Source organism: Poecilia reticulata, linkage group LG22 (genome assembly GCF_000633615.1).
Source record: "Poecilia reticulata strain Guanapo linkage group LG22, Guppy_female_1.0+MT, whole genome shotgun sequence".
In the NCBI taxonomy this organism is placed as follows: domain Eukaryota; kingdom Metazoa; phylum Chordata; class Actinopteri; order Cyprinodontiformes; family Poeciliidae; genus Poecilia; species Poecilia reticulata.
In genome coordinates, this window is record NC_024352.1 from 23,822,813 (window position 1) to 23,836,006 (window position 13,194).

A 13,194-nucleotide genomic window follows, 5' to 3' on the forward strand; every position below is an offset into this window, starting at 1 on the left:
CCCCAGCTGAGTCCAGCCCGTTACCTAGCAACCCCAGCTGAGTCCAGCCCGTTACCTAGCAACCCCAGCTGAGTCCAGCCCGTTACCTAGCAACCTCAGCTGAGTCCAGCCCGTTACCTAGAACCCAAACGGAACTCCAACATGTTTGGTCAGCTGGTTTTACCGCTTCACAATGGCTGCTGGAAAAAGACATGTTTTTCAGTTAATTTACCATTTAGAAACCACTTGCTGGATTCATGTTTTTGCAGGAGGCTCCACTTCTGCTATTTGCACATCTGTTTGCAGCCATTTTCACGTGGGAGCGTAAATGTTGATCAGGGAGGCGTGGCGAGCAGCAGATTATTTGGATTTAAAGTGACAAGGCACCAACAGGCAGAACTGATCAGATTAAACTCATTATCTACGAACGGCTTTGTGCAAAAACTGTAATGAACATGTTTTGTATCGCCCAAATCCTAACCTGTTCATGGAAGCACAATAGGTCACCTTTAAATAATAAATGCTAGACCTTCTTCCTCTCTGAAATATGTTGACTTTGTCCTGTTGTGTCCCTCAGCTCTCCTTGTCAAAATGGAGGCACGTGCGTGGAGGCCGGCGGCTCAGCAGCCGACCCTTCCTGTGTATGTCCTCCTGGATTTTCCGGCGCCCTCTGTGACATCAGCGTCGGCAGCTGCCAGCCGAACCCTTGCCTCAACGGGGGCAACTGCACGGACCACGGCCTGGCCTTCACATGCGCCTGTCCGCCCGGCTTCACCGGCTTCACGTGCAACGACACCAGCAGCCTCTCCGCCTGCGCGGGCGCGCCTTGCGCCAACGACGGAACGTGCGTCGGTCAGTCCGACGGAACCTTCCGCTGCATTTGCCAGAAATGGTTCACGGGTCCCACCTGTTCCCTCCATCACAGACAGAGATCCAGGACCAGGCCTGCCAGTACCAGACCAGTGGAGCACAGAGGATTTGCCCTCACCCCGCAGCACTACTCCCTCCCTGCCCACGCCTTTCACAAGCTGCTCAGACCGCCGGAGAGGGACTTGCTGAAGATCACCCTGAAGGAGTCGGTCCACTCCTCTGGCGTCCTCGTCACCCACGGCCAGCTCATCTGTTTCGGCATGCTGGCCTTGCTCACCTGTCTGGTTATCTTGGGCACCACTGGAATAGTCTTCTTTGGCCGCTGCGAGACGTGGCTGGCCAACGCCAAGTACAGCCAGCTTGTTCGGCAGCAGCGGGAACACCTGCTGAGGGAAGCTGGCAGCGCGAGCCAGGAAGAACCGGAGCACTCTGTAAACATCATCCTGCCAGAAAAGATTAGACTCTCCAGCTTCGGGAGACACTACACCTCCATCTGATCAAAACGTCTCCTCCTGTTACCCGCTCCCTGCAGAGGGAGCCCCAACGAACGTGTAACCCAGAATGAAGCACTGTCGTGCAGCGCAGACTGGGCTGAATGTATCCTGCACTGGACCAACGGGAACAATGTTACGTGAAGCTGTAGATGTTCATCAGTCATGCTATTAAAATCCACTGAAATTGTGCAGAAATTCAGAAGATGTCATTGTGTGGCTTATCTTTACCCCTCTATAACCACTCGTTTCTTTTTGTGCTTCTAGATTTTTTTGTAAGCTATTTTACTTTGTTTATAAATTATGTACAAATTTATAAACAAAAGTTTTATTTCAGAATAGTCTAGTTGTAAACTGGTAGTGATCATTCCAGACAAAAAGTGTAAAAATTTCTGTTACATGACAACCTATGTGGGACTTATGAGTTTTAATTTACTAATAATTGGTGAGTTTGTACAGTAATGTGCAGTCGATGTGTATTATGGTTTTTGTTGCTTATAAATTTACAGAACAATGTATCAGTAAGTTGATTCTTTGTTGGATATTAGTCCAGTTTTTATGCACGGAAAGTAAGGAAATGTTTATTTCTTTAAAACAAAGTTTCTTGGCAACTGTAAAATTATTGGAAAACTTTTATTTCCCTTTAAATGGTGCCACGTTGTTAAGGAAAGTGGATTGGACGGGTTGCACCCATTTAAAACTAAAATTGTAAATGGATAATTGATTCATTTGGTTGGATGATTAAAGTTTAGATTTGGATAAGAGTGGACAGAATTTACCTCAACAATGTCTTTTACCACACCATCACACTTCCTCCACCAAAAGCTGTTTAGATTTACCAAGCCTATAATAAGATGCATTTCCACATAATTGGACAATTTGACATTTAAAAAATAAATTTGCTTAAACGAAACAATTTTGAAAAACCAAGTTTTTAGGATGAGTTTTTTTGTTTTTGGCTGCATCAAAATTGGTTTATTTTGGAAACGTCAAGTCACGTGATCAACAGGATGTTGCCACTAATTCAAACCATGAAGAAGACGGGAAGTGGAGGAAAATGCAGCTGACTTATTCACGTGAGACTACGTTTCTTATTTCACAGAAACGCCTAAATTGCACATTTATTTTTTCATAAGCGGAATATTGACAAAGTTTTGCACACATTTGTAAAGGAGATGCAGCCAGCGATACAATCAGCAATGAGCATTGTTAGCCCTAAACCACGAATCATAAACATTTAATCCACCGACGAACTATGTTAACGTTGTATTTAGCATTATGCTAATGAGTATAAATTCTTCTCAAGTGAAATATCCGTTATTAATCAATAAATGCGCACCTATTTGTATTGTAGGCGCTTCCGGAAGTGAGATTTTGGAACAGATTTTTCACTCATGTTTTCAGTTTAGTTTTGCTAACCCTTTTGGTAATTTGCCTGATTGATCACGGTACGACTTCGGTCAGAAAGCACAGCAGTTTTAAACTGTTTACGGTCGAACTGATGCATTCTGGGTCATTTGCCGCGTCGCGCAAGGAGACGAAGCGGAACTGCTTCATCCACTTCAAAATAAGAGCGTGAATATAAACGGCTTCTGCTTGAAGAATTTAAAACATTTTAACAAAAATTTATTCAACTGAAAGTTTACAAAACGTTCAAGTAAAGTAGCTCTTAGGAATTTAAATGGAAAATTAATTTCGGGAAAGCTTGGTGCGTGAAATGTTTTCAAAGTTAGCAAAAATGCTCCAGAGCTAATAAAAAAATTAGCCTCGCCACTGCAATCCACTGATGCATTTTTATTTTTAGAAATGTGGCACAAATTAACAGGCTTTCCAACATTGCGAGATTTACTGCAAAGAAGTTTTGTTGCAACAAAGAAATAATCAGAATTAAAATTTCTTACTTCTCTTGCTAACTAGATGTTTGTTTCATGTTGGTTTGTTTACACAGTGACTCAACTATGACATTTTACAGACCTTTGAGAAATGTCCCGACTCAGTCTATTTGTATAGATGCTAATTATTTTTCTCCATTAGTTGATAGCTTGTACATTTATTGACAGTTTTACTAAGATTAAAATTTTCTGTCTGTGGTCCAATTTCACAGTCAATTTAACAAACACTAACTCTGACCTGCTTTGTGAAATTGGATCAACACCCCTTCTAGGCAGAAAATAATGTTTTTATTAATTCAGTTTAATTCATTAATCAAGTTCTTGCGAAGTATTTTGAATGTGTGGTACGTTTTGTCGTGAACAGCTGGTGAAATTTGAAATGTGTGACCTCTGCAAATATTCAACGTCAGTAAGTGGTGTTTTATTTGTCTTTTTGGAGTAAATTGTACTTCAGGTTTGATTTGCACTTTGAAAACCTTCTTAAAATATGAAGTCATGTGTTTGTTTATGAAGTTATGTGCTGTTTAAGACAGTAAAGTACATCGTGTCCACTTTATGACGCTATGTTGTGGTAAAACCTCTTTAAAGCCTTTAACTTCCCATCAATAATCTGCTTAGTGTTTTTTTTCACACCTTTTTTAGTAAATTAGAATTTGATTGAAAAGTTGATTTATTTCAATAATTTGGTTCATAGCATGAAAAGAAGATTCTTAATGAATATCAGGTGTTTTTTTTATTATTGGAATATTATATCTATAACTGTTATAGAGAGAAAAAGAGTGAATTTCTGCCAAACATTTCTGAGCATGAAAAGTCAAAATTAAACAATAAAACACATAATCTGTAAAAAAGAATAAAAAAACACTCAGAAAAAAAACAATTAGAACCAGGAAGAGGGTCTTAGCGCTGTCAGTAATGCTCATGTACGCGCTGCTCTCTCTCTACGCTACAGCTGGTTCCTCACAGGAGCTGCGTATTGAAGGCGGGGCTAGGCCCAACAAGGCGTTTCGCTCAGCTGCCATGTAGATGAAACCTGAAAGTCTCCTCCATGCTGCGCCACACTGATGCAGTAATTCCTGCCAAAGGAGCCCTGACCGGACCTTAGAGCATTCACAGTTCTGTTTGGGCCCGAATGTTGCTCTGATCAGAAATCATCAGAATCAACAGAAATAAAATTAATTACCGTGTGTATAAAGTCCGCATAATCAATAATCTGCAGCATTTTGTATTGAATTTATGTGAATAAATTACATTTTTGATCATGTTCTAATTCATACACCTTTATTAAACTGTATCTATTTAGTCAAGAATATTGTCTGAACATTGTGCTGATTTTAATTGTTCAATATATATTTTTAAATAAAATACAATTCACCCCGTTTTACCAAAAGCCAATTCAGCCGACATGGAGAGAAACCTCCAACGGTCTGTGCCGCCATCTTGTGGCTTCTTTACAAATCAACACACCAAAATATTTCCTCATCCAAGCTTTTCTTTAAAGTTATTTTTATGACATCACAACCATAAACCGAAACGTATTCTCATTGGATTCAATGTAACGGATCGAAACACATTGTTTAATTTTATAAATTTAGATTTTCACACGATTTTCGATTTAGTTTTTTTTTTAAACAAATACAACACAAACCTGGTAAACCTAAAAACGGAAATCTACTGATCAGAAATATGTAGAATAAATGGGATAAAATGCATATTTAAATCAAACTTTTCAGACTTTTGAGCAGTTATGCACAAATTTTTCAAAAAAAATAACAAGAGAAATAAATAATAAACAAAGTTACATGAAATTATGTTTGGTTTCCCTAAAAAACAAAATCAAAACAAAAAACAAACAAGAAAAACAGGTGATTTTATAAGACAAAACAAATATTCAGCTGGTAAAGTTTAAAAAAGGGTTAGCAACAAACTTTTTATGATGTTTATTTTTAAATCTGTGTACATTATTAAAATGTTCAAACTTTTCTTACAGAAACAAGAAAATCGCTGTGTTCCTAATATAGTGGCCAGAAAAGATAATTGTTTATTTTTAAGCTTTTTCTAAACCTAATTACAAAGTTCAGCCACAAGATGGCGTCCTCCTAAAACTGCAGCCACGTTGTTGAAAGTTTCATCTCTTTTTAAGCATTTTGAAATAAAAATAAATGTTTTTCTTTTGCTGTTTCCACTAACTTTTCCTCTTACATCATTAATTCCTTCTAGAATATTTTCCAATCACAATATTGGCGGTAATATTTATTGATTTCCTCTGATATTGAAACCAAAGCTGCGTTGAAACTCCCTGGAGACGTTCGTCCTGGATCACACAACGGCTTTATTTTTCCCAACAGAAAGAAGATTGTTTTGAGCGTGGTTAAATGTTAACATGCCAGCTCCAATGAAGCCTTTTTTGTGTGCAGAGGCCCCCAGGCTCCCCACCACCAGACATTCATTTGTGGAGTTATGACCCTGGGGAGAGAGGGGCCCTCACCTTCAAAGCTGACCAGAGAGGCTGAGAAGGAAGGAAAAAAAAACACCTCAGCAGACCCGGAGTCATAAAACAAAACAGAACAGCAAAAGTTAAAGCTCCCCCCGAGCTGCAGACCCTTTAACCCTTTGTTCCCATCGGCTCTCCGCAGACAGATGAGACTCAACATCCGTGGAAAATCACACATGGAAGGAATCCAGATCCAAAGAATTCCTGTTGGGTTCGTTTTCAGGGGCGCAGGCGATATTTCATCCAGGCAGGTACCCCTCGGTCAGCTGTCAGCTCCACATAAATACTCCGTGTTTCTGCCTTAAATCTCTTCCAGATGGGCCGTAAACTCGGGTCACTTGGAAGACCTGAAAGTAAGACCGGTAACATGTCCGCTAACAGCAGCGGAGCAGCAGCACAACGCTCCCACTCAGGGCGACAGGCGGGTCAAACCAGGATTTATCTACCTGCAAACGCAAAATGTTGGCTAAATATTCTGAGAAATACTCTTAAGACACAACCGAGCGTTTTAGGGTAAATTATGGAGCAAATTTCCATCACAAACTCAGAAAATGTTGGGAATTTCTGATTTCCAGAGTCCAAACCTTTTAAGAAAAAAACTCAGAAATTTTTAGATTTATCTCAAAAAATTTTCTAGAAAAAAAATGGCATTTTGAAAGTCAAAAATCTGGAAGAAAAAACTCTTTTAGCTGAATCTAACATTTTTTTGCTAGAAAACAACTTAGAAATTTGAGTTTGAAAAGTCACGTTTTTATTGGGGAAAAAAAATCTCAGACTCTTAGATTAATGTCAGAAATTTTATATTAAAAACAAAAAAATTTCAAGCTTCAAAAGTTTAAAATTAAAAAGAAGTCAGAAATTTTTTAATTAATCGCAAAAGTTTTCTATAAAAAATGCTAAATTTCAGCGTTTAAAAGGTTTATAATTTGCAAGAAAAAAAATCCCAGAAATGCTAGAAAAAAAAAAACAAACTCAAAAGTCAAAAATTTACTAGGAAAAACTGAAAGTTTTAGATTAAACTCAGAAATTTTCTAGAAATGGCATTTTTTGCGTTTCGAAACATTAAAAAATTCTACTTTGAAAATCAGAAAATTTCAGTTTTTTCTAGAAAATGTTTAAACTAATTTTTTTTAACTTTTTAAGTTAAAAAATTCCTGTTTTTTGCTTAAAAGTTCTCAGATTAATCTCATATTTCTCAATTCTTTTCTAGAAAATGTTCAACTTTTGAAATTAGAAATTTCCTAATTATTTTCTAGAAAATTTTAGAATTTTCAAACTCAGAAATGTACTTGTTTTTTCTAGAGAATTTCCAGGTTTGATTTCAAAATGTGAGTTTTTGGAGGAAGTCAACTCAGTGACTCTGTTGCTGTGTAACCATAATAAGCTGCATTTACCAGAACACTGCAAAAAATGAAACCTTAGCAAGTATTTTAGTCTCTTTTCTAGCACAAATATCTTACTACACTTGAAATAAGATAAAACTAACCTGTATTTACCGTTTCATCCAGATAGGAGCCTGTTTTAAATCCATAACTCTTCATAGGAAAATGTTATAAATGAAATAATCTGCCGATAGAAAGATATGAATAAGTAAAGTTTTTGTAAACTCCTGTTTGAACTGACATTAATCTTGATCTTCAAAGAAAATTCATGAATATTTCAGTTCTAAACCATTAAAATGTTTCCTCTAGTTCATGATGGCAGCAGCAGCTTAAACTGTAAAACAAAACGTCTCTTTTATTACAGATAAAATTTGATATTCAATAGTTTTTTAGTAACTTCTGAGGAAACGTTTCCTCAGCATCACAGACTAAAGAGCATTTCTGTTGGTAAAAGTTGGACTGAGATAAATAAAAACAGTTTTGGTCATAATTTTATATGTTCGTTGTCATTATTTGGCTTTTATCTTAATTTTTATGAGTTTTTTCTGAACATTTTCCTCTGTTGAGTTTTATTTATGTCTCATCTGAAGTATTAGGGAGGAATTTTCCCTCCAGCTTCAGAAAAATGAAATGAAATCTTTTTCTAGGGGAAAATAAAATTTAATGTGTTTTTAGTGGGAATTATTAATATTCAGCAGAAAAAAACACAAATAAAAATGTATTGGACTGAGAAACCTCTGCTGTGTGATGGATGTGAGAAAATTAGATCTTTATGAACAGAAACATAATCCAGATTAATCTGGTAAAGTGAGATTATGCTCCTGTGGAGGTGAATATATAAACACAGCAGAGTTTGAGAAGCGCTGCTGAACAGGGGCGCTGCTAGACGCACAGCGGACCTGGGCACAAAACCTGAGTTTAAAGTCCCAACATTTTTATCCTGATGCTTTTAAATATTCAGATTTAATGGACATATTTAATCTAATCATCTTCACTGTAAAACCATTTTCTCCTGATTTACAGCTTTTAAATCTGCCTAATTTTTAAAATATCTTCCATTTTTGGTGCATTTTGTAAAACCTTCACCTCCTTTCATTATTATCCAGCCTTCCTCTGGTCATTTCTTTGAATCTTTCAGGCTTTATTTGAAGCTTTACATGAACCTTTTTGTCAAAATCTGTTTGGAAGTTTTGAATTAAAATTGATTTACAGCTGATTTTAACATATAAAGGACAAGATTTACAAGATTTTGTTCAATTTACAGTTAAAATCCACATTTTGTTTGAAACTCTGGACATTTTATGCTTCAAATGTTCAAAGTTTTTAACATTTATGTTACAGAATCTCTTTCTTTGTTCTTTAATATTTTCCTTAAAAGCCGTATTTTTTTTTTTTTACAATCTTTTTAAATCTTTAGGCGATTTGTTCCTTGAGGTGATAACTTTTTATTAAAATATGAATTTTACTGAAACAGAACGAATCTAGTAAAGCATATGGTTAAAAACAAAGAGTCATTCAATGTTTTATCCTGATAAATGTGACAGAAAGAGAACTTCACTGCAAAAACACAAAATATTACCAAGTATTTTTGGTCTAGTTTCTGCTGTACATATGTTAAAACACTTGAAATGAGACAAAATATAACTAATAAGTAACTTTTCAGGAAGATATATGAGCTTTTTTTAAGTCAATAATTTCTTAATATTAATCTAAAAACATATTTGTTTCATTTGCAGATTATTTCACTTAAAATATGTGAAAAATGTGAAATAATCTGCCACTAATAAGTTATTTTTTTCATCAAAATGTATCTTGAAAAGTTACTTTTAAGTCAGTTTTGTCTTAATTTAAGTGCAATAAGATATTTGCACAATAAACTAGACAGAAATAATTGGTAAGATTTTGTGTTTTTGCAGTGTGCGTTGCTCTTCACCTTATAAAATGGCTCAAATTATACAGAAAATATTGCAATTTTTTTAGAACTATATAGTTTTCCACCTTGGAAGGATTTCATATCCTCCAGAAAATAAATTACAGGAAATAAACTACTAAATCCGGATAAGTTGTGCTTTATTTGAGAGGAAATCTGATCCTTTGTCTTCTGCATAAACATCAAAATACAAGATAGGCAACAAAAATTAAATCTGTGTGAAAAAAAGAAACAGAAAACTAAAAAAATATATCAATAAATCAAAAATATTTTAGAGAAATACGCATGCAAGACTTAGAGCAGAGCAGCAGATCCACCGGTATGGAAACATCAGCACCGGTTTCCTGGACTGGAGCCATTTAAAAACCGAACTTCACAACAATACCGAGAGACGCGCGCCGCTCCGAGTCTTCACTGAACTCTAATAATACAAAAATAACAATAAATACGCTTTAACTATAGATGCAAAGAGAAAAAAAGAGTTATTTTACACGTTTAAAGCCAGACTGCTCTCAGTTTTTTGCAGCGCTTTCCGGTGTTGGTCCAGCCAGTCTCTGAGCTCTGAGATCCGGTAGCCCTCCGGTCCCCGGCCGCCCTGGTACGCCACCGTGCCCCGGTGCAGGACGTACAGTCTGTTGAAATACGCCCCGTACGCGGCGCTGGAGGAGTCCTCCATGTTGTCCGCCACCACCCGGCAGCCGGGCACCTCCAGGTGGATCAGGTGCGCCGCGCTCAGCCGCTCCTCCAGACACCGGTGCTTCGGGATCTGGTAGGGCGCGTCGGTGCTCGTCCAGCCGTCGGACGGATGCGCCTCCTCGATGTACACCACCACGGTGTCCGCAATGTCCGCGTTCAGCTGCGCGACCTCCTGGAAAGCCTTCAGGCGCGCCATGAACGGCGGTCAGGTGCAGCTGCCGAAGTTGAGGATAAGCGGACGGTCGCCGTGCGCAAAGTCCAGGATGCGGGAGTGCCGCCGGTCCTCCAGGCGCACAACTTCGGTGTTGGGCGCTCCGCGTCCGAGGTGCGCCGCTTTCAGGAAGTCCAGCTTCTGGCCGTGCCAGACGGCCTTCAGCGACTCCAAGCTGAAGAGCCGGTTGGAGTCCGAAATGCACACCGGAGGATCAGTGGCGTCGCCTCCCTGCTCCTTCATCCTAAAGAAAAACCTCTTCCTGATGCACAAGAAGTCCAGCAGCCAGAAAACTACAGCTGCCATGAGGAAGCGGGGCAGCAGGACGAAACAAACCGCTGCGTTTTTCACAGCTTTGACTGTATTCATCATCACTTTCTGATGGTAACCTGCACGGCCCTGCGCGCTGTGCCACGGGCTTCTGAGTTGAAGTTAGGTTACTTGCGTCTCCCGCCCCTTTTTATAGCTTTGGCACATTTGAATGGAGCACAGCCCGCCTCCAAACCGGGGCCGAGGCCTCACATGGCGGGGATTACCTGCTGTCGTCCGGGCGGGATGGAGCGGATGCGCCGCTGCGTCACCGAAACCAAATGAAACAAACTAACAGGAAAAATCAATTCATGTTACTTTGGAAGTGAAAGGTAGAGCAGAGTTGTGAAGTAATTCGTTCTACTTACTCCAGGGGTGTCCAAAGTGCGGCCCGGGGGCCATTTGTGACCCTTGGACTGATTTTGTGTGGCCACCAACTGCAATTCAAACATAATACAAATTTGGCCTGTAGATGGAGATGGAGACTTTTAAGTTGCAATCAGGGTAAAAACTGTTACCAACATAATTTACTTACACAGGAAAAAGTGAAGTACACCACAAAGTATTTGTGTTTTTATAACCAAGTTTAACAAAATGTAGACTTTTACTGAAAAGCCGACTCTGCTGCTCCCAAATCAGCTTTTATTCTTTATTAAACTTGGCTAAATATAGAAAAAAAAAATTTAAACAAAATGACCAAAATGTTGTTCTTATAACTGAAAATAAATGTATTCAATCGAGCCCAAAAGAAACCAAAGACTGGAAATCTGTTTTAATACAGAAAACATGCAAAATTAAAGTAGTAAATGTCTGCCAAAGAAAACTCCGAAATTTTGAGAGTAATCTCAGAAAAATTCTTGAAAAACAAGGAAATTTGCTAGAAAAAAGAATAACATTTTAGATTAATACCATAGTTTTTTCCAAAAAGCTTTGAAATCTCTGAATTTCAAATGTTGAAAATTTTCTTTTGAAAATTTTTGAGAATAATAACAAAATTTCTGAGTTTTTTGGCAGAAATGTAGTCCTTTTTTCTAAAGACCTAATAGATCATCGTAAAAATCTGTTTCAAGATTTGGATCTACAACATTTGAAAGGCTTAATTTTACCATGGCAAAAAGTTTGTGCACCCCTGATTACATTAACATGAGTAACTTTTCTGAATGAAATTACTTCTAGGAGTATTTTTACTGTGCTGTACTTACTTTTACTTGAGTAATATTTCTGGATTTTCTACCCACTGACCGATTCACCAGACACAGACACACCCGCATTGAAAGAAACCGATTTGGAAAAAAAATGTGTTTTATTTTTTGTAACTTTTACCAATTATTGTAATTTTCATCCTTAAAATAATTTGAGTGAATAACTCCTTAATATTAATTTTAAAAAAGTACTAATATGAACAGATTATTTCATTAATAACATGTTGAGTCACAAACCCGGGCACTGTGCTGTTACCTAGCAACCCCAGCCTAGCCCAGCCGTTACCTAGCAACCCCAGCCTAGCCCAGCTGTTACCTAGCAACCCCAGCCTAGCCCAGCCGTTACCTAACAACCCCAGTAAGCCCAACATTTTGATTAAGCTAAGGTAATAGCCAAAGTGTAGATGGAGATTGTTTTACTTTTAAAAAATAATTAGCAATTTTGTTAGGGTGGAAAAAGTTCAGAACAACACCAAAGTATTCATCCTTTTCAGCTTTTATTAATTTATTGAAAAAAAGTGACACAAATAATAAAATGGGTCAACTGAGCCAAAAACAATTGGAAAAGTAGATTTTTTTTTTAGTCCAACAAAATGTAAATCTACAATAAAAAATACTTCTGTTTTGTATAGTAAACAGTTATTTGCTTTATTTTAGTTTTATTTTGACTTTCTTTGCCCACGAGTTATTTTTGACTCAATTAATCTGCCCCACATACCAAAAAATTTGGACTAATAATCTATATTAGATTAAAGATGTGACTCTTGTTTGTGATGGAACGAGAACTTTGCAGTCTGATTAACTATTTAGCAGACAAATCTGCTTTTCAGTTCTTAAAAACAGCTTATTTCTTAAAAACAGCTTATTTCTCGCCACTTTCTGCCCACTTTCCTCCCCCACGGATGAGCTGGAATAACAATCCAACTCTCCGAGGCGTTTTGGTGAGAAAACAGAAGCTCACCTGCTGTGCCTTTTGCATTAAAATTACTCACTGGTTGTTGTGGCTGCAAACTCTCACATCTACCTCCTTTAAACTTTCCTGGACTCCTGGCAGCAGCACCAGGTTTATCTGAGGATAGCGCAGATCTAGGAAAGCAGTCTCTTTTTTTTTTCCTTCTTCTTCTTTTTTTAAGGGCTTGTTTATTGAGACTCTGAGCTTCCAGAAACCACAGCTGATGGAAAATCAAAAAAGACTGAAGCACAGGACAGATCAGAATGATAAGTTACAGCCAGCGCTGGCCCACTTCCTTTCAAGTCTCTGATATCTCTGTCTTCACGGAGAACTGAGTTTACTCTGATTTACCTTCCATGACCTCGTCTAAATCAAACAGCTCCAGCCTTCCTGCTGAATGACTCTCCCTACGGCTGTTTTTATTGCTAGTGGAAAAACAAAATTGTATAAAATTCAGTTTTATTTTTCTGGTCACATCATCTTTTTTTTTTTTTTCTCCCCCTCTGGCTGTTCAACAAACAAAATCTCTCCACAGCGTCTTTTTTTCCCCACATAACAGACACAAATATTTACTGGGATTTTTATGTGATAGACCAACACACTGAAAAACAACAAGTATTTCTGCCTATATTCTAGTGCAAATATCTTATTACACCCGAAATTAGAGAAAATTAACTTACAAGTAACTTTATTGTGAGATATAGAAGCTTGTTTTAAGTAAATAATTCCTTAATTGATGAGAAAGTTCTAGTTTCATTGGCAGTTTTAACAAGTTGAGTCATATTG

General features: G+C 37.7%; 2 protein-coding genes across 3 annotated transcripts in view; one reads left to right on the plus strand and one right to left on the minus strand.

Moving 5' to 3' along the window:
- Window positions 1–2,109, plus strand: part of dlk1 (delta like non-canonical Notch ligand 1) — a 12,130-nt gene extending 10,021 nt beyond the window's left edge. For both annotated transcript variants that reach the window (XM_017302468.1, XM_008399912.2), the window contains exon 6: window positions 557–2,109. In XM_017302468.1, the coding sequence (XP_017157957.1) occupies window positions 557–1,346 (790 nt within the window). In that variant the 3' untranslated portion in view covers window positions 1,347–2,109. The remainder of the gene's footprint in view (window positions 1–556) is intronic.
- Window positions 2,110–9,154: 7,045 nt separating this feature from the next.
- dio3a (iodothyronine deiodinase 3a) lies at window positions 9,155–10,821 on the minus strand. Its single transcript, XM_008399910.2, has one exon. The coding sequence runs from the start codon at window positions 10,315–10,317 to the stop codon at window positions 9,526–9,528; it is 792 nt and encodes a 263-aa protein (XP_008398132.2). The 5' UTR covers window positions 10,318–10,821; the 3' UTR covers window positions 9,155–9,525.
- Between the last annotated feature and the right edge of the window lie 2,373 nt (window positions 10,822–13,194).